The 21,215-nt window shown below is 33.9% G+C and overlaps 1 protein-coding gene and 1 long non-coding RNA gene across 3 annotated transcripts in view; one reads left to right on the forward strand and one right to left on the reverse strand.

Annotated features, from left to right (window-relative positions):
- Nucleotides 1-1,235: 1,235 nt before the first annotated feature.
- On the reverse strand, nucleotides 1,236-11,118 carry LOC133179006 (glutamine synthetase 2 cytoplasmic-like). Of its 2 annotated transcripts, none has more exons than XM_061313682.1 (7): nucleotides 11,095-11,118; nucleotides 9,917-10,081; nucleotides 9,505-9,666; nucleotides 6,646-6,792; nucleotides 5,346-5,473; nucleotides 3,312-3,511; nucleotides 1,236-1,765 (listed from the first exon to the last, which is right to left on the reverse strand). In XM_061313682.1, exons 2-7 carry the CDS (start codon nucleotides 10,071-10,073, stop codon nucleotides 1,474-1,476), a joined length of 1,086 nt encoding a protein of 361 aa, XP_061169666.1. In that variant the 5' UTR covers nucleotides 10,074-10,081; nucleotides 11,095-11,118; the 3' UTR covers nucleotides 1,236-1,473. The 2 variants fall into 2 exon arrangements, with proteins under 2 accessions (XP_061169666.1, XP_061169667.1); XM_061313683.1 differs by lacking the exon at nucleotides 11,095-11,118 and adding an exon at nucleotides 10,297-10,315.
- Nucleotides 11,119-14,469: 3,351 nt separating this feature from the next.
- The window catches only part of LOC133179011 (uncharacterized), a 28,196-nt gene continuing 21,450 nt past the window's right edge, over nucleotides 14,470-21,215 (forward strand). The window contains exon 1 of the long non-coding RNA XR_009720084.1: nucleotides 14,470-14,581. This is a non-coding gene — a long non-coding RNA (uncharacterized LOC133179011). The remainder of the gene's footprint in view (nucleotides 14,582-21,215) is intronic.

Consider the following 21,215-nt stretch of genomic DNA (forward strand, 5'->3'; position numbering starts at 1 on the left):
GGAGTAGCGTTTTAAAGGAATTTCACAGAAATTTCTATTTTTAGTAACCATGGCAACACCGTCCATCGAAATCAAAAACCGATGCACTAAATTATGTATCTTAGTGTAGTCTACTTGTGTGCCAAGTTATATTGAAATCGGACCAAAACTGTAGGAGGAGTAGCGTTTTGAAAAATTGTTTACAGACAGACGGACAGACAGACAGACAGACAGACAGACGGACGGACGACGGACACCTTACTATCGCATAAGCTCTTCTGGTCTCTGACCAGTAGAGCTAAAAAATGGACACAGTTGATAAATTCTTACCATATTATGTATTAGTGCATAACCTTACATGAACATATCTTGAATAGTTTCTTTGAAACTAAGCTAAATGAAAATTAAAGAAAATTGAGGTCAAGGTCAAAGGGAAGATCAAGATCAAAGAAATTTGATGTACTTACCAAAATGTACCAGCATATGAAGTTTTATAAAAACATCCTGATTTCTTTCTTTGGATTGATCTAAGCACAAAATTGAGACGAGGTCAAGATCAAAAGAAAGGTCAAGGTCAGAAATGTTGATGCAATTGAATAGCTCTCAGCAATTTGTTAAAGCATATGAAGTTTGAAAAATATCTTGAATAGCTTATGAAACTGAGCTAAACATCAAATTTGAGATCAAGGTCAAAGGAAAGGTCAAGGTCAAAATGAGACCTGCTCTAAAAACTTTAACCTGCTCCAAAAACGTTAACATGGTTATTCTTCAGCTGAAATTGCAGCATCTGATACCCTAGCTAATACAATGAAACATACTAGAAACATTGTCCATGCATAGGGCATAAAAGTACTTGAAAAGAAATCTGCTCCAAAAAACTTAAACCTGCATGCACGTCGACGCCGAGGGTTTTACGTAGGCTCCCCGAACTTCGAAGAGGTGAGCTAACTATGGCTGATCAAATCAAGGCTACTTTTCATGGATGTAATTAATTATTTTGATTTGATAAAAGAAAATGAACGCAGTGAATCAGGGAATCAATTATAAAGAAAAGTATGTTTGAATTGTCAGTAAACAGATCAAAGGTCATTGCCAACTCTGATTGGAATGCAATCCCAATAACTTCTGTGTGAAGTAATACTTAACGGAACCGCTTAGTACATCTATAATAACAAAACGTTCGACGTAGACAGACAAACGGACGGACACTCATAATGATTGCACAACCTAGTTTTGCCTCTTAAATTGGCGAGAAAAAAAATTACAAGTTTATTTATAAAACCGCTGTTTTTTAAAACAGTTGAACATCAATAAAAATATAAACTTGTACAACTGTAAATTATGTTAAAATATTAACGTTTGAAGAACGAATGAATTGATATTTTCGGTATTGCAATGGTTACAAATTTTACAGTTCAGTTTCATTCAATTATTAGAATTCCTTATTATATAAGACCCGTACTTTGCTATAAAAGAAAATAAACACAGGCAGGATTAGATTTCCCCCAAGCACGTAGTCCTGAGGATCACTTCAACAACAGAATAGGGATCACAGTTCGAAGACGGTCGGCGGTCCTCCAAATACCCATTACCGTCCTGCGCCACCTGGCGGGGAATCCGGATGCTGGCGCCTCTATTGGCTACACCAGCAGAAAAGTCACTTATCGTTGAAGTCTCGTGAAGTCCGGTAAGTCGTCGTTTGTTATCCTCCCCAGCTTTTGGATCGTATGCCCTTATATGCTTATCGTGACACTTGGACAGCTTGTCGATGGCTTCCTCAATGTGTCTGAAACAGATAATCGTTACATTGGTTAGTTGACTCAATGCAGAATCTAAGACAGTGTCCACAGAGACTGAACAAGTTAGTAGAAACAGCTGTTTTACATCAATATGGATATCAAATGTCTTCATATAACAAGAAAAACTAGAAATATGTCCATAGGACATGAATGCCCCGCCGAGGGTATATTAGTAATGCACCATGAAAATTTGTATTAGTGTATGAAATTTGATGATAATATCTTGAATAGTTTCTTTAAAATTGAAATTGAAATCTAAAAAGTTGGATATAGATGAATTTTTTTTTTTACCAAATTATGTATTAGTGCATAAGCTTACATAAATATATCTTAAATGGTTTCTTTAAAATTAAGCAAAATGCAAATTTAAGAAAAGTGATGTCAAGGTCACAGGAAAGTTCAAGGTCAACTGTTTTGATGCAGTTGAATAGTTCTCACAAATACGTATCAGCATATTAAGTTTGATAAAAATATTTTGAATGGTTTATTAAAAACTGAGCTAAACACTAATTTAAAATAAATGAAGTTAAGGTCAAAGGAAAGGTCAAGGTCAGAAATTGTTGATGCAGTTGAAAACGTTACATCAGTATGTTTTAGCATATGAAGTTTGATAAAAAATATTATGAATGTTTTTTTAAAAAAAAAACTGAGTTAAACACAAATTGAGAAAAGTGATGTCAATGTCAAAGGAAAGGTCAAGGTCAAAAAATATTGATGCAGTTGAATAGCTTACACCAGTATGTATCAGCATATGAAGTTTGACACTAATTTAAAAAAAGTGAGGTCAAAGGAAAGGTCAAGGTTAAAAAATGTTGATGCAGTTGAATAGCTCTCATCAGTATGTATCACCATATGAAGTTTGACAACACTATATTGAATGGTTTCTTTATAACTGAGCTAGACACTAATTTAAGAAAAGTGAGGTCAAGGTCAAAGGAAAGACAAAGGTCAAAAAATATTGATGCAGTTGAATAGCCCTCATCAGTATGTATCAGCATATGAAGTTTGATAAAAATATCTTGAATGATTTCATAAAAACTGAGCTAAACACTAAACACTAATTTTAAAAAAGTGAGGTTAAGGTCAAAGGAAAGGTCAAGGTCAAAAAATGTTGAAGCAGATGAATAGCTTATATCAGTTTGTATCAACATATGAAGTTTGAATACACTATCTTGAATGGTATCTTTAAAACTGAGCTAAACACTAATTTAAGAAAAGTGAGGTCAAGGTCAAAGGAAAGGTTAAGGTAAAAAAAATGTTGATGCAGTTGCATAGCTCTCATCAATATCCATCAGCATATGAAGTTTGATAAAAATATCTTGGATAGTTACTTTGAAACTGAGCTGTGAACAGAGGTAAACGCAAAGTGTGACGGAAAGACAGACGGAATGATGGAAGGACGGAAGACGGACATGTCAAACACTATATGCCTCGGCCATATTCATGGCGGGGCATAAAAATGATTATTTTACAGGAGAATTTAATTATACTAAACTTTACAATACGAAAGCCCTAACGTCTCAGAGGTCTTACTTGATTCCCCCGTCCTCTCTCATTTTCAGAGTACTGTAGTTAGTGTGTGCGCCTGCGCCATTCCAGTCTCCAGGCATAGGTTTGGGATCAAATGTGACGAGAACACCGAAATCTTCCGCCACTCTGTTTAAAATGTACCTGGCTACCCAGAGTTCGTCTCCCACAGAAATACCCTCACAGGGCCCAACCTGGAACTCCCACTGAAAGAGAAATGAAAAGATATGAAACCACTAATAGAGAGGGTGTCATTCCCTTTTTTTACTCCATGAATGATATTTTTGACATTTTGTTGATATTGGCTGCTATTCATTTGAGTCACTTAGGTCACCTTCGCCCCGCTCTGCTCAAGAACATTTTTACAAGATTTTTCCCCTTCTTTATTCCTATGAAAAATGTTTATCCTATGTTGTTGCCCATCCTAGCCTCAAGGGTCATGTCTTATTTAAAAAAGATACTCTTGAAAAGATTTTCAAAAAAAGTTCCATCCTAGCCACATGACCATGTTTAAAACATTGAGGAATAAATCTGCACTACATTGAATGTCTGCATATGACTAATTTTGCATATGGCCTAATTGTTCTTGAAGAGAAAATTTAAAAAATTCTTCTACATACTTGTACCATCATCTAAAACTTGATTCACTTTGTGACCCAGCATACTGGGGGGGGGGGGGGGCATGATTTAAAACAGGTAATCAGAGATTACAGAGCTCACCTTAACGAATGTTGTCTTTAAGTAAGGCAAAGTCCCACACTAAACTAATAATCTAGGAGTGTGCATCCCTGGATGCAACATTTATGCAATTTTGGTCTGATAGGGCTTGCAGTTACTTGGGAATAGACTTATCGGAAAACTTAAAACTAGTCACTCATCCAGAAAATGTAAGTCAAATCCAGCATCCGAAGCAAGTTTTGAGATTGTGTGCATCCTTAAATGTATCATCCATGCAAGTTTAGTCAATATAGGGCTTATAGTTACTTGGAAATGAGATCTGCTCCAAAAACTTTAACCTGGTCACTCATCCGGAAAATAAAGGTCAGATCCAGCATCCGAAGCAAGTCCAGTAGTGTACATCCTTAGATGTATCATCCATGCAAGTTTGTTCAATATAGGGTTTATAGATACTTGGAAATGACATCTGCTCCAAAAACTTTAACCTGGTCACTCATCCGGAAAATAAAGGTCAGATCCAGCATCCGAAGCAAGTCCAGTAGTGTACATCCTTAGATGTATCATCCATGCAAGTTTGGTCAATATAGGGCTTATAGTTACTTGGAAATGAGATCTACTCCAAAAACCTCAACCTAGTCACTCATCCGGAAAATGTAGGTCAAATCCAGCATCCGAAGCAAGTTCAATGGTGTGCATCCTTAGATGTATCATCCATGCAAGTTTGGTCAATATCGGGCTTATAGTTACTTGGAAATGAGACCTGCTCAAAAAACTTTAACCTGCTCCAAAAACATTAACCTGGTCATTCTTTAGCTGAAATTGCAGCATCTGAAACCTTGACTGGTACAATGAAACACACTAGAAGCATCCTCCATGCATCTCTGACTAATATAGGGCATAGAAGTACTTGAAAAGAACACTGCTCCAAAAACCTTAACCTGGGACGCCGACACCGACGGTATTACATAAGCTCCCCCAACTTCGTTGAGGTGAGCTTAAAATTAATCTACATTCACGAAAAAAAAAAACTTTCACGTAAAGTTGAAATTGGTCTACTGCTCCTTGAAAATCGAAAATGTGAAAAAAGAATTAGAGACTCAAGAATAATGCACTACGAAAATTTGCTGATCAAGAAGGCTCACCTGAGCCTTTGGCTCAGGTGAGCAAAAAAGGGGATCGAGAGGAAATCCATGTCATATGAGATATACATGTAGCAATACTGCAGACTACGCGAAATCTAATTTTATTTATCAGTGAACTTTTAACATAGATGATTATATAGACAAACTATATTTGTATTCTTTGATAAGATAAATATTTCACTTTGACCTAGTTGTCCTAGCATATTCCACTTTGACCTACCTGTCCTGGCATGACCTCAGCATTACAGCCCGCTATTTTGATGCCCGCGTACAGGCAAGCTCTGTAGTGAGCTTCTACAATGTCCCTCCCATACACTTTGTTTGATCCAACACCACAATAATATGGTCCTGTAAAACAGAGACGCATTGGAATTAGTATGCTGAAGTGTTTGCCATTCCGAAACATCATAGAGAAAGAAAACATTCGATTTACATACGGAGACACATTATGCAATCAGGAAGAGGACTGTTTAAAGTCAAGATTACATCATTGACACACAATATTTGCGATCAAGTTAGACAAATGTACCCCATGGTTACGATTTTGAAGTCTAAATTAGGTCACAAAAAAGGAGAGGTTGAAAATTAGTCCGAAATATCTGATGTTTTCCTGGCTTTTTTCACGATTTTGATATTTAACGTCCGAAATATTTGATGTTTTCCTGGCTTTTTTAACGATTTTGATATTTTACGTATAAGGAAAAGGTCAGAACCGGTGCCAATACGAAAACTGGAAATTTCGCCGTCTCCAACCGGAGTTGACTTTGGATACTTGCAAACCGAATTAAATGCCGAACTCACAATTTATCAATAGCACAATGCTTCTAGTACTCACCAATATCGATGAAAAGAAAACGTCACTCCACATTTCGATACAGGACTTGCAAGATTTTAAAATGCACGAAATGAAAACAAACTCGAGTCAGATAAAATGTTTTCATCGGACTGTATATTTTATAAACGAACCATAAAAACGATGTTGGTGAGTATTAAAAATATTGTATTTTTGATAAGTTGTGAGATTGAAATTTAATTCGGTTCGCAAGTATCGAAAATCAGCCCGAGAATGCCGCTTCCGGTTGGAGGCGGCGAATTCCCAGTTTTCGTAATGGCACCGGTTCTGACGTTTCGTAGCAGGTAAAATATCAATATCGTAAAAAAGCCAGGAAAACATCAGATATTTCGGACTTGTTGAAAATTTGTGTGACAAACGACCCAATCCCCACCCCTCATCTTCCTTCATACTGCGAATCTTCATCCTATATCTGAGAAACAATATTTTTTTTTCTAAATTGTAAAAATGTCATTTGTTGGGATGGAAATCTCACTGTTGGGTTGGGCTTCTATAAAAATACGTGTACAAGTAAGCTATCAGATTTACACTTTGGTGGTTTCTCTCTACTACAGAGGTAAAATTGTTTGAGATCTCCCTGTTTCCTGTTCCTATTGGCCTGCGACTTTAAATTTACAGTTTTTATAAATGTTGGTTAAACATACAAAATAAGAAAAGGAACACAAACCCTGTGGTCCGGGGTATCCGTTTTTCGGCCATCCGAACGGATACTTGTCGATGTCCAGAAGTGTATATTCTTGTTCTATCCCGAACCAAGGCTTGTCCTCTTTAACCTTTTCACAAACCTCTTTACAAGATTTGCGGTTGTTGCTTTCTGAAAATAAAAAAAAATAATTTATTGATTTAAGGGGGCTGACTGGGGGTTTTCATTGCGCAATACTTCGCGCAGCATGGTAAAATAATGCATATTTACTCTTTTAAAGCAACTATTTTTACTTAATTTATAAAAATTAACAAATTTAGGAAATCTAAGGTTAAAAAATCTAATTACGATTTTAAATAACTGATTTTTTAAACGATTTTTCAAATGATGGGAAAATAGACGTCGTAATAGCGTGTTTTTGACGTTATGAATAACCGAAGTTCTTAAAGCGGGGTCATTAATTATGTCATGGAATAAAAAGCATAAAATAGATGCTCTTGAAATTTTAAACATAGGAAATTGAGAACCTCACAATCATTTTTAGTATTTTTGATGTAAATCTGTGGTATCTGTCATATTTTGTTGTACTCCATAAAAACAGGAAAATATCATGATTTTTGACATTTTGAGATGCCCCCTCTGGAAACCAGACGGTAGAATTTTGTGTTTCTTGCATAAAATGTACAATATAGTATTACCCATCAAATAATATAATTTGAGCAAAAAGTCTATAGTAGCATTTGCATAATTTGCTCCGAAGTGCGAAAAAATGATATTTTCCTATATAATCCTACTAGACTTTGACCCGTGCGTGCACGGGTTGACATTGTTATGAATGCATCCATGTGCATATCGGACATTTACAAAATAGATACATCGACACATTCATATTGTAAGGTATTTTTGAAATAAACAATGAATGTTAATATAATTCTGGGTTTTGTTTGGTGTTTGTTTTGTTTTGTTTTTGTTTGTTTTTGTTTTTTTTTTTAATTGTTGCGTAACGGCGTAGCGCAGAATGGGTTTGACCACCAGTTAGCTATAAATCAAGTCATGAGTTAGAATCACGCCGGAGCTTACATAAATTTCACCTTTCCAAACAAATTTAATAAAAAAAAATTATGGATGTTCATTGAAAATATGACAACAGCAAAGAGTTGAGCACACTGCTGCATGTATATCAAGCAAAATAATGAAAATGAAGAAATGTGCTAAGCTGGTATTTTTACACAATCAGTTATTAAAGTAAAGGTGTAAAAATTTTTGTAACAATTTTAACACTGCAGGTCTCAACTTTTTCACAATATGACCTCAACAATAAAAGAGTTAATCACTGCTAATACATATACTTTATATATACAAAGGTAATAGACAGATATATAATCTGTAAAAGACTGTCTGTTTTGATAAAAATTAATGTAATATCCTTGAATTAGAACATAGAAAAAGTAATAAAAATAGAAGCTTAATTGAGAAAAAATAAAAACAAATTGGTAATCTTCAAGTACCAATGATGTTTAAAATACATAAAACAAAAGACAGTATTCTTCCGATTTATCGGTATTAAAGGCCAAAAATTCGAGTGTATAATTTTTATATAGTAGTTATTGTAATTTTTGGCGGAAAAAGAATGCCTACTTCACTAAGACGTGATTCTAACTGGAGTTGTAACACCCCCCCCCCCTTCAGTTCCCCTCAAAAAAGCATAAAAGAAAGGAAGGATAAAATAAATCGGTTAGTTACATTAATGTTGCTCCCACGATCATGAGCTTTTTGCCTCCGTTGAAATGGCCAGAGATATAAATAACATATAATAAATGTGTCTCCGAGATGGCGAATGATTACCCACGTGGCCACAATATCACATTTGTATGGATATAAACTCAGAAACGATTACGATAATACAAACATAGACGTCAGAAGCAAATTGAAAGTGGGTGGCTATTTGAAAGGGGGGGGGGCTAAACCAACGAAAAAAGGTAAGCCCCAGTTTTCAATGCCTATATTATGCCTATCTTTGCAAAAAAAAAAGTGGGGGGGCTAAGCCCCCCTAGCCCCCCCCCCCCGGTTCCGACGCCTATGACAAATACGTGTAAATTTTCATTGGAAATTTGTTGTATATTCTGTTCATATACATTAATGATTTCTTATTAGAGAAATTATACAATAACAAATATATATCTACTTAGTATTTACTTTTGTCTTCTCTGATTTGAACACACTCTCGACCAACGGCTCATACATTCGTGTATAAGAGAGAAACGAACGACAACTCTGCAAGGGAGATTGATTTGAACACCGTGATTTAGCGTGAATGTAATGCGCACGCGCAAGATTGTAAAATCCAAAAAATCCAGATGATTTCCGGAATTTTTTGAGGAATTTTCGTTGATTATTAATTAGCGAAGCTTAATTGAGAAAAAATAAAAACAAATTGGTAATCTTTAAGTACCAATGATGTTTAAAATAAATCAAACAAAAGACGGTACTCTTCCGATTTATCGGTATTAAAGGCCAAAAATTCGAGTCTATTATTTTAATATAGTAGTATAGATAGTAAATGTACCTGTATTTTTAGATGGTCCCTAAAAAATAACCAGACGGTAGATGTTCCCTAAACTTGGCATATATACTGAAGTCAATGTAAGGTACATAAGGTATAAAATTAAAGAGTTTCTCTATAGTAGTTTTCACACAATAAAACCCCAGTCGGCTCCCTTAAACTACTTTTCAGTCAATGCGCAGTTCTGGTACGTTTGCTTCATTTCACGTGGTCAAACAACACATGGATTTCAAATGTTAACCAGCTGTTAACCCCTCACGTGCTTGTTTTCCTGAAAGTAGGTGAGAAATATATAAACAAGATTGTTGATATTGATTTACCCGCTGGTTTGTTGTTGTATTTGTACACCTCGCACAACACCAGTTTGTTTTTGCCAAGTCGGAAAGGGTCATTGTACAGGGCCACGGGATGGAGGTACATGTCCGAGTTTGAGCCCTCAGCCTGGTACGTACTGGAGCCATCGTAGTTCCAAACGGGGCACTCTGATTGAAAAAATAGCAATCGATAATTAAAAGAAAAAGAATTCGAACCAGTGCGTACATCTTATTAAAATTTCGGTCGTTCAAAGGGCCTAGTCTTATAGTTTTTTGACTAAAAAAGACAAAATGCTTGAACTTGTTTATAAGTTTCTGTTCAAAACATTAAAAAAAGGCCCAAAATTAAATTGAGTATGAAATTATTTTCAAATTGATTTGATAAACCATGTTAATTTAATGAATCTCGGCTTTTTACCTTTCGCATGCTTTGGTTCAAAGTCCATGGTCTTACACTTGGAGCGGATTCCCTCCCCCGTGCCGTCTATCCAGATGTATTCACACATCACCCTGTCCTCGGGCTGAGGGAGGGTCATGTAACGTTTTAGGACCACCTTCTCCGTTAAAGAAACCATTGTTACTTCTGAAATTTTAATTTGACAAGTTACAAAAAAGGAAAAGAAATGTTCATGTACTTTTTATTTGCCATTATCACCCCATCCCCGTTTCAAAATTGGAAAAAAAATCTTAAATTATAGAGATCTCTTTCTCTACTTTATGCCGTTTCTTTTACTCAACGAACACACAAAATAAAAGTGTATTAGCTAAAAAAAATAGAAAAATAATAAAACGACTTGCCTATCGTGATTTTACACCTTGATGAAAAGTAACCTCCGATACAGAGAGGGACCAGGTGGAAAAAGAATGCCTATGAGGCTGTTCCTCACTGATAAAGAAATAGGACGTGCTCGGGTGATATCGGGTGACGTGTTAAAATGCAACTTGTCTGCACCTTAAGTAGTTTTAATGTGCAGGTTTATCCATTATAACAGTTTAAAGATAGCCCCCAAAAAACATCGTCTGGACTTCGGTTGGTTATCACAATTATAAACGATGTCCTAGCAGTAAACATTGATCAGTTGTATAATACCTGGTCAGCTGATCGAAATATAACAATTACCTCTGATGTCAATTGAAGACATGTAAACCGGACTTGGACGTGTGTATAGTCCGTGTATACATGTAAATGAATTGCTATATATACTTAAACTCAATCAAAAGCAAAATTTGAAGATAATTTTAACCCCATCCCCCATCTCTTGTCGCGTTACCATGCATTTATTTCATTTGTGCAAAAAATTAGTAAACTGAAGTTTAAATTTGCATTATTTTTTCCATTAACATTACTATTACTAACGAGTTCTTCGTTCATCCTTGCATATTTCTTAGAGATGTTTCAGGTCCGGAAAACTAGAAAACTATATTATTTACTTTTGTGTCCCCCTTAAAATTAAATTTAAATTGCATCCTACACCTGTATATTATATTTTTACCTGTTTACTGAGGAATAAATTATTTTTTATCGCGTAGATGGTAAACTTTAAACTTATGTATTTCGTTTCTAAAGGTATATAATTCTTAGAAACTGATACTCACAATCGTTCTTCTATCTCCTGGTATATTCACTTCCAAGAAAACAAATCTCTATTTTTTCACGACTTCTAGCGACCTTATATACACAATAATTGAAAGAAGACCTTGTTAGTCATGATAGTGAAGCAGATGCAATAGGAAGCCACTCGTAATACAAGGGCGGATAATGAACTCAACATCAACTCGTCTTTATATACACAGCACGTTCAATCAACCTAAACGGTTCCGAGTGAGTAATTATTGTAAATCCCCCTAATTACTGTTGACAGGATGATGCAATGATTTATTTTTGATTTCTGAACACATTTCAGTTTTCATGGTTTTACCCCGTGTGTGATTTTCACTTCCGCATTTTTCTCTAACAGTACTGTAGATATCTTTTGCTATTTAACAATTACCTGCACTCCCTTTAAGTTACCTTTAAATTGTCTTCCTGGAATCACTATTATGTAATTTCACAGAGGTGAAAAAATCTTTATGTAGGACATGCCTCAGACAAAATAGTCTTTAACATTACAGTCAGTGGATAGGATTACCACATTTATAAACGAAAAATGACAAACAATGACATCGCTTTACTAAACAATATTCATAATTCTGTAGAGACTTTGAAATGACGTAAAAGAAACTCCTTCCTGATTTTGAAAGATTACTTTGATACGTATATTTTCAAGCCTTTAGTAATGTCGTGCAGAAACAACCTTCCATGTTTTGCAAATTCCTATCGGAATGACACTAGGACAAGTTTTCCATTGCACAAAAGACTGAGGCTGAAGTACTAAACTCACCATCAGGCGCGGATCCAGAAATTTTTTTCTGGAAAGGGGGGGTCCAAAAAATTCTTGACAAGCCAAAAAAAAAAAAAACAAACAAACAAACCAAAAAAAAACAAAAAACAAAACCAAAAAAAAAAAAAAACAAAACAAAACAAAAAAAAAAAACTACAAATTGTTCCATACTTTTCTACATTATGTGTGGACATTGAATTAGAAACATCTCTCATTTCTCCTTTCACTCCTTGGGTTTTGAGGGAGAGAGTGTAGTGGAAACGTGTTAGAAGAGAAATAAATGTTGATTTATTATACACCAAAGGTTTGACAGAGGTCAAAATAAAAGAAAACATCACTCAATTTTCCCTCCAAGGAGCGAGCTTTCACTGCTGGGGAGAGGAAAATGTTCAATTTTTCACGAGAAAAAATAAAGAAATAATCATAAAGTTTTGTATGTAACGTTGTTTTGATGGCCTGTGATACAACATATGGATTTATACAATATATTCAGGGATAGACATTAACTTTCAGATTCACTTGCCCTTCGGGCAAGTGTTCTCAAACTTTGACTTGTCCGAATGCAAAACTTTGTTGCCCAGAATTAGGAAAGAACTTTTGAAAAGAAGAAAATTATTAATTACCTTAAATGTTATTATAAGAAAAAATGTGACCAAATACACTACTGTCAATTTGGAAAGTTGAGCTACCTGAAAAAATTTTGATGCCGCATCTGTACATAAATATATACCACTGTACTTGTGAATTTAACCTTTTAATACACACTTTCATGCAGCAATAACCTTCCGTTTCCTTCTCATAAAATTAATATTTTTAAAAAACTATTTTCGGTAGGATCCTTTTGTGATTCGTGACTTCCGGAGATAACTGTGAAGCAACGCTAAAGGAAGATAGTTGCTACGAAACATGCATCTTATCTTGATCAGGATACATCGTGTTACCCTGTACTTATATTCTGTGCGTGAATAAATAATGTAATTTCCTAGTAAGAAGTTAACAAAATTTTGTTAGACGTAGAGCGTTTTTACTACGAAAGAAAATTACGAACCCGATTTTTAAATGAACGGTATAACCCAGAAACGCTACCAAGGAATTCTGAATGCAAAAACATTGTCATCCAGGTGGTGTGGATATCAAGTGTTCAATTTATTGTGTTATTTATAAATTAATGTAAACTAAATAAATATGTACATTTGTATGAGAAAAATTCACTTGCCCGATCGGACAAGTACGTCGACAATTTCACTTGCCCAAACTGAGAATTTACTTGTCCCGGGCAATCGGGCAACTGTTAATGTCGATCCATGATATTAACAAAGGGATGTCTATCAAAATAGTCTTTAAAATTGTCACTCACACTTTTCAAGTATATGAGCCTTGAAAATCTTGTAACACTGTATATTCATATAGTTCTCTAATTAGAAAATTTTGTGGAACTAAGAACTTTTATCTTTTTCTTGTTTTTCATTGATTTCAGTCTGATCAGTCAACCGTTTTCACGTACAAAAGAACTATTTTTGGCTGATATGCGTGATTTAGAAAAATAAAAAAACAAAAACAAAACCTCATCTGTATCTCGTTCTGTTCTTTGGTTACGTGCGCTTACACAGACAAAGCTCGTACAGTAAAAGAGGAACAACTCTGATTGCTTATTTGTTTAAAAACAGGACCTGCTAATTGAGTTATCCATCTTGAGCTGTGGGGATCATGGTCAAAGATTTCTTATCGAGAAAAAAAATGACATTTTAATTTGATATATCTAAATAAGCAAGTCACGTTTGTTGCAATGCATGCTGTGCATACAATGTATATCACCCACAGAAACCGTCTTGTCAATGAACACCTTTTTTTTTTTTTTTTTTTTTTATAAATATACAACAGAAAACATGAACAAAAACATTTATATGTACAGCTATCTTTATCAACTACTTTTTTTTCAATTACATGAGTACATTGTATTATTAAATTTTATCTTTTTTGATTATTATAGTTTGTAATGGGTAAAAATAAAAAAAAAAATAATAAAGAAGAAACTTTAAAAAAAAAAAAAATTGTATCAACAACACAATAACAATGCATAAAACTGATCAGAATTTGTCATGACGTAGGATGTAGAGTGAGCGCTATATCAGATATCGTTAAAGGGTCACGTGACTGTGGTAATGATTTGGTCTCCCCTCATTTGCGTCCAAGTTTATGTGTCTGTAGATATAAGATATACAGAATATACTAAAAGTCATCGATGGATCTTAGATAAAGATATTGATAAAATACTGCCAAACGTCGAATGCACGAATCCAACTAGCAGATCCCGGTAGACGGAAGTCTCATTAAGGCGGCATTGATTTGTTGAAAAAACATGGACCCTTCTCGTTAGTGAAATTTTGGCTGTGACTTTTCTCGTTATACTTACTGCCTTAGTGCTAATTAAAACAGAGCGCCCAAATGCACCCTCATTATTCTCAGATCCTATTCCTCTAGGGTCGAAAATCTCACCTTATTAAAATAATTGGCTCATTTTATAACATTCTATTCCTGATTTCTCTTGATTTATTCAATTGCAAGTACTTTTGATTTCATTTTGGTAAAAAATGCCCGATCTGAAGACAAGGTGATCATTTTTGAATTGTCCTTTTTTCTGAATTATGTAACTTTGGATGTATTGTAAGTTCTAGGAAGCACCGTCTCAACTGACACTGAAGGTAAGTTAGGATAATGCCAAAGTTATAGATATGTATAAGTGTTTAGCTCCAACCTCCCTTCGTCCACCCCTATACCCATTTTTATTGGAATATCGACAACTTATGAAATGAGTCATTTGATATATCACCTAACCGGTAACTTCTTCCTCTTGGAATACTACTATTTGCGATTTTATCATTCGATAAAGCTTTCAAAATATTTGCGCTTTTAACTTTTGCAAATCCACTGGCATGAACTCAAGGGAATTGTACATTTATATTTTTTTTTAAATACTGTAACAAACTTCAGCAAAAACCACAAGATAACGGACACTATCTCTTACAGGTTATATTATTTTAGAAAACTACAACATGTCTAGATACTGGGACTAAAGGGGAGTTAATTTGTTCTGTATCGATTCCAAAGCCCTAGTTAAAAATCGGTAAGGAGGAAAAATGATTTTCAGTATTCAAACCTTTCCCAATAGCTTTTTTTTTTGCCCTAAACTGGAGAGGCTTTCTGATAGCAGATTCAGCAAGTTAGCATGCAATAAATCAGTGCATGTAAAATGAGTCCAATTAACGAACGTTTAAAAAAAAGTACTCAGTAGATGTTAAAAAGACTGGACTACAGTATACTTACATGGACATGTAGTACTAAGTAACACGTGCTATTGCTGTATGTCATTTTGCGTAGCTTTCTGGTTAGAAGAGAAATTCGGGATACCAGGGACGCTTCTTCCTTTTTGTTTTGTATAATGACAGTTTGGGTATTGATAATTTCCCTCATAGGTATAGAACTCACGGATATTTTTTAATTCATTCCTTGTCAATACGGGTTGTATATATGAGCCTATCACATCACTAATGTAAATAGCATTAACATTCGATCATCTTGTCATTTAATGAACTTCAATACCGTTTAACATATATTATGCAGGCATTTTATTTCATTCCAACCTATTAAAACCTGGCAATAACAGGTTAATGTTGCAGTTTCAGAGGGCATGGGGAAACTATTTCATTCATGGCGGTCATCTTGTAACTGTAATAAATTGGGGAAAAAAAAGAAAGAATATGGCGCAGCGATTATAGAAACGTCGGAAATAACAACGAACCTAAGAATCCACTCCCACAGAATAAGACAGTTAGAGGACAAAGATGTCAATTTTTGAAAATGAAAACACTACCTAGAATAGCTGAAAACATACTTATCAGTGTTTGTTTCGGTTAGACGAACAACCATTAATCCAGACGACAGAAAGACATTAGAATATAATGTCATAGTCTTTGAGAGTATAATGTCTAGAGCTCATGACTCAGGTGAGCTAAATATACAATTTTTTTTTTCTATCCAAATATAACTACGATGTCCTTGTGAGTGGTGGGGATGGATTGTTCAATAGACTGTTATTTATATTTATATACACATTTCCAAACTGTTTAGTAGGCTGGTAAATCTACAAACTATCGTAAGGACATTCGAAACAATTCAGCACTTTAATTGAAAGTAAATAGTTCTTGATGCAACTAGAATCGAACAGAAAGCAAACATGTTGAAAAAGAATTGAAAGTACATGTAAATGAAATAACTCTAAGACTATCCTTGATAAAGTCACACAGAGAATGATAAAAAGTAATGTTCATTATAAAAGAGAGATACATGTAACTGGTTCACCAGCAGGAAGTTAATCAAAGTCACATGTAAGGTAGAATTCAAACGATTTCATTTTGTGGCACCTCACTCTTTTGTGCATTGTGAATTTTGCAATGTTTAAATGCTCCTAGATGAGGCTATAATGATCATTAAAATCCAGTGTGCAGGAGAAAATTTCTTGATTTGTCGACTTTTTTTTACTTTTCTGTGACTAAAACTAGGATCATCCAAACTGAATTATGGTACTCCTACAAGTAAGAGCCTCGGTTAACGTCCCTTCGCTCCTTATATACCTCGCGGCGCAAAGTCAAAAGTATCTTGCCGTGAATCTCTAGCATTCTGGAGTAAACTGAATGGAAAATGAAGAATGGTTTACAATAAACTGTCACAGTTATCCATTCCCCCATTCTTATTGTCAAAAATCTCATCACTCGATCACAGAAAAATGTGTTTGTGTCTGCTATTTGTTTCATACTTAAATAATTATATTACACAGGAAAAATCGAGGAACTCAAGCTATTTCCGAAATTTTTATATAAAAAAGTCTTTTCTTCTTGAAATTGTTATAATTTATTTCAGGTTATAACGTGGTATTTGACTGCATAAAAAAATTTAAATTGGGTTGCCTACGTCACAATGACTCGTCAAAAACGTATCGATCCGCCTGATGTTACTATTAAATTTTATACAGTTTGAAGTCATTTTTTAAGGACAACCATCCTTTTTCTTACGTTAAATGAATGAAAATTAAATTATAAGGAATGAAATTCATAGCTACCCAAAATACGGTATAAAGTGGGTTGGTAATTTACGCTTTTTTAATAAACCGCTTCGCGGTTTATAAAGCGTGAACTGGTCGCTTGTTTGCTTTTGTCATCAATTTCGGTACACAATCTCGACGATTCGAGCGGTTGTTTTGTGCACATTTGATTATGACGTCAGTTACGTCACAAAGGCGACGTTGCATTGCTTTGCGTTTATTTCTCTGAAAATTAATTAAGGTATGTCACTCGTGAAATTTGTTATATCAAGGATTTTTTGAGAAGTATATTTTGGATAAGTACTCAGATAGTATGACTCAAAATCGCAGAGAAAATGGGGGGATCAGTGTGCATCTAACTGAGCTACGGTACAATTAAGTTGACCTTTTTGCACTTAAATTGTAACTCTTTGGTTAATCACTTCAACCATTATCATATTTTATCACATGTAACCATGGCAATAAACATAATCTTATTTTACGTAAAATAGTTTGAATAATATTTACCATTGAACAAATCATGCAAATTAATGCGCGTAAATTATTGTGTGACCTTTTTGCACTAAAAGAGTCTCATATTTGGGGTATCTAAATAGGCAATAGAATATTTTTTTGTATCAAACTTTTTACGACTTAAGTGCTGATCGGTCAAAAGTATCGAGTAGTTTAAATTAATGAAAGAAAAAGTTGGGGTCAGTGATGTAAATTTTGAAATATTGGTCAAAATATGCGATTTTAAGGCAAAAAACTGTGTAAATTTTATCTCGACTTCCTTAATATATCTTCATTTCTTGGCAAAACTTGTTGAGAGAAGGTGTACATTTTGTTATAAAAATATAAATTGAGACCTATATTTAATATCCCAGGCATATCATAACGGAAAATATTCTCTAAGTAAAAGTATGTGAGGCTTACATGTAAGTTCCAAGATATTAAATTTAATAAATGTGTAGATTTGCAGAATTTTCTGCTAAATATCCTTCCACCACAAGAAATAGTCCCTTATAAATCTTGCTTCTTTATGAATTTTTGAGCAGTTTTTTAACTGAATGTTGAACATTTTACATTGTTTAATTTAAATATGTTATAAAGATTGAATTGTAATAAATTGTTTTTAAGTAAGAGGTTCTGACTGAAATTTTCTAAAAAACTGACGAGTGACATACCTTAAGCTATAGAATCTTACATTGTAAATGATACTAAACTGCTAAAGGTCAATCAAAATGAGTCAGTGTTAAATTAAAGATATAGCATACAAAAAGAAAGTTACCGTAAATTGCTAAGCCGAAAAATTGAAAGGCTGTATGTATGCACGTAATGTGCAACGAAGGGAAGGTGCGTAATACGCTATTTTGCTCATCACAGCCGAAAAAAAAAAACAACAAACAAATTTGTTATTTTTAGGATAAAGTCAATCCTCAACACTAAAAACGGATGAAATTTAATTAAATGCATTTTCCTCTTCTTTTTTTTTTTTTTTTTTTAAATATTTTGTATTTGAATCTGATAAAGTCGTTCTCTATATGCAGGCTAGCAAGGAATTGATTTATCATAGTGAAATACATTAAACATGTTAAAATATTTCCATTTCTATTTGTTTTCTCTGTGATAACTCTTTGAAAGTTAGAGGAGTTGATTTCTTGACCATTCTACCGGAATGCAAATTTCACCAAGCGAAAGGTCAGGAGCTAAGAAGGCCTAATATGCGTGTAATTCTCGTGCGGCTGCCTTTGTGTCTGACTCTAAGGAGGCCTAATATGCATGTAATTCTCGTGCGACTGTCTTTGTGTTTGACGTCAGTGGGCGGGGAACTATTGAATTGACATGTGAGGCCTAGTGTAATTTAAGTATGCCAGGGACATCAACGATAGTTGGAAACGTGGGATAATTTATGCATAACGGGCTTCGCCCGTTATGCAAATTATCCCACGTTTCCAACTATTTCGCCCGTTATGCAAATTATCCCACGTTTCCAACTATCGTTGATGCCCTGGCATACTCTACTAACTAGACAGTGATTCCTTAAATAAATTCATACAAACACCCAGCATATCAGACCTTTATGACACTGTAAACAGATAATAATATACTACACGTATTACGAAATACAAGTACTAGTATCGAGTACATTTTTTTCTATATAACAAAATTAAGCTGTTCTGTATGTAAGCTGATTGCAAGAATTTGACATTTTCCCGATGAAAAAGTGATAAAGAAAAAACAAATGTTTGAGAGTTTGGACTATATACTATATACGATCATTGCCGGTAACCCCCCCCCCCCTTACCTCAGTAATGGGGTGGGGGTTTTTTTCTTTACCGATTTCGAATGAAGTGATAAAATTCACGTGTTATACTTGTAAACTTAATAATGAACTTGAACATCCCAACATTACTTGAATTAATATATTATCAATCGCAATGTTGTCGCTGCATATTAATTCTAATGCACGATGAATGTTTATATCAATATACCATTCATTCTGACATCCTGAACAGTACATGAATTTCACAATACTAGAGTAGATAAGTTGCTGTTCTTCCTAACAAGTTTCCGCAATAAGTGAAATGCTGAATAAAATTGCAGTGTGCATCTATGTCACCTTTTAAATCTTGTATATTCCAAATATAAAGATACTTATATGTGGACGCGATTACGTTCAGTATATGACGTTTTAATCATAAATAACGCCTTAATCGCAACATTTTGGCAATATAAAAGCAAACTTTGAAATTATTTAGCAAAAAACTAGCGAGAAGACATATTGATTTTTTTTTTACCTCAATAGTTTTAATTTTACCTCATCTTGATATTTTGAAATTTCTGAGTAATTTGTCTACGTCTTTAAAAAGTTATCCGACCTTTTCTTAAGAAACTCTTTCGATAAAATTGTTTTAAAAACGTTATTTTCCTATATATTTCTATAGTAAAGCGTAAAAATAGTACCGAAAACTATACCGCGTTTACAGTAATGTAGCATTAAAACCACGTAGGCAAATTTAATTAAAAAATTCAGATAATATGCCGCAAATTCTAAGGAACATTATATCAAATTTTCAGGATGTTTTCTCGTAAGAACTTTTATGCAGTAAACCCGCGACCTACCTTAAAACAATTTCGAAAGAAAAAGATATAGGCATCCTTGAATTTGCAAGACGCTCATGTCTTACCAAAATACTAGTATATTATACATTTTAATAAAATCCTTCGAAACTTCGGTTTTCATAAGCTACGTGTAATTATCTAAATTGCACGTGGTATCTTTAAATTGATGTCATCTCAGTTACATTTTTTTATATTTTTTTCCTTAGAAATAGTTATATGAGTGTTTTTTTTTTTTTTTAAACAAATGTGATTTTGGTAAAAATAAAAATAACAAGGTTTTCTCTTTGTTTAACAAGTTTATATCTGAACCAATTTTTTTCCAAGTGGTTTGAAAACGTTACAAATCAAAGAAGCATAAAATATTGTTGTATAAAATATTTTGATGCCAAGCAGTTTATTATAATTAATATTTTATTTTAATCAGTTTAAGAGTTGCTTTTCATTGTTGAGGGTCAGGCAATTTATCCTGTGATTAGAATGTGGAATATTGACTCTATAAAATTAATTCTTGTATGTTCAGTCTCTTTTAAAATACAAATTATTCTTTAGCACATTAAATATATACTCGAGCTCGTACATACAGTTCTCTATGTTTAAGTTGAAATTAAGAAAAAATAAACATCCCCAAGGATTGCTATAATATCTTTTTGAACACATTTAATCAAACTGCATTTACGTCGTACATGTATTTTAACATTAAACTTCACACCATCCTATACTCAATAAATTCCTTCAAGGAAATAGTGCGTCTAGATTTTTTTTTTTGTTACGCAAGTTTGCTTCGTTATCAGTAATTATTGCTTCCACTTTTTATTAAAAGTGAAATATCTTACAATATCGAACGTTGTAAAATTAATGAGCATGTTACCGTCGAATGCTAAAGAAAAAGACGTCTACGGAATAAACAAGAGGAATATTTTTAACTTAGGGTATTGCGCAGATTCTATTGTTATAACATTTCCATTATTTTGCCGGTCATTATCGGTGAAAAATGTTTTTCTTCTTTCATTATTCAGTTTTGTAACTGGCTTCGTTAATAAGGCGATCGATGCTTCTGAAAATCCCGTACATTAATTTGACGGAATCTTTTTCGCGAGTATTCTATGCTGTTATTGTTGTCAAACAATCTTGAT

The sequence above is a fragment of the Saccostrea echinata genome, unplaced genomic scaffold, assembly GCF_033153115.1.
Source record: "Saccostrea echinata isolate AGI-Se365-2 ecotype Australia unplaced genomic scaffold, CSIRO_AGI_Sech_v1 ptg000004l, whole genome shotgun sequence".
NCBI lineage: Eukaryota > Metazoa > Mollusca > Bivalvia > Ostreida > Ostreidae > Saccostrea > Saccostrea echinata.

Bases quoted from the DNA above. Each gene is read 5' to 3' on its own strand.
- LOC133179006 (XM_061313682.1), bottom strand. From the start codon at position 10,073: ATGGTTTCTTTAACGGAGAAGGTGGTCCTAAAACGTTACATGACCCTC. The intron at 5,474-6,645 runs GTTTGTGTTCCT...TCTGTTTTACAG, and splicing joins CGGATACCCCGGACCACAGG to GACCATATTATTGTGGTGTT. The intron at 1,766-3,311 runs GTAAGACCTCTG...TATCTGTTTCAG, and splicing joins AGAGAGGACGGGGGAATCAA to ACACATTGAGGAAGCCATCG.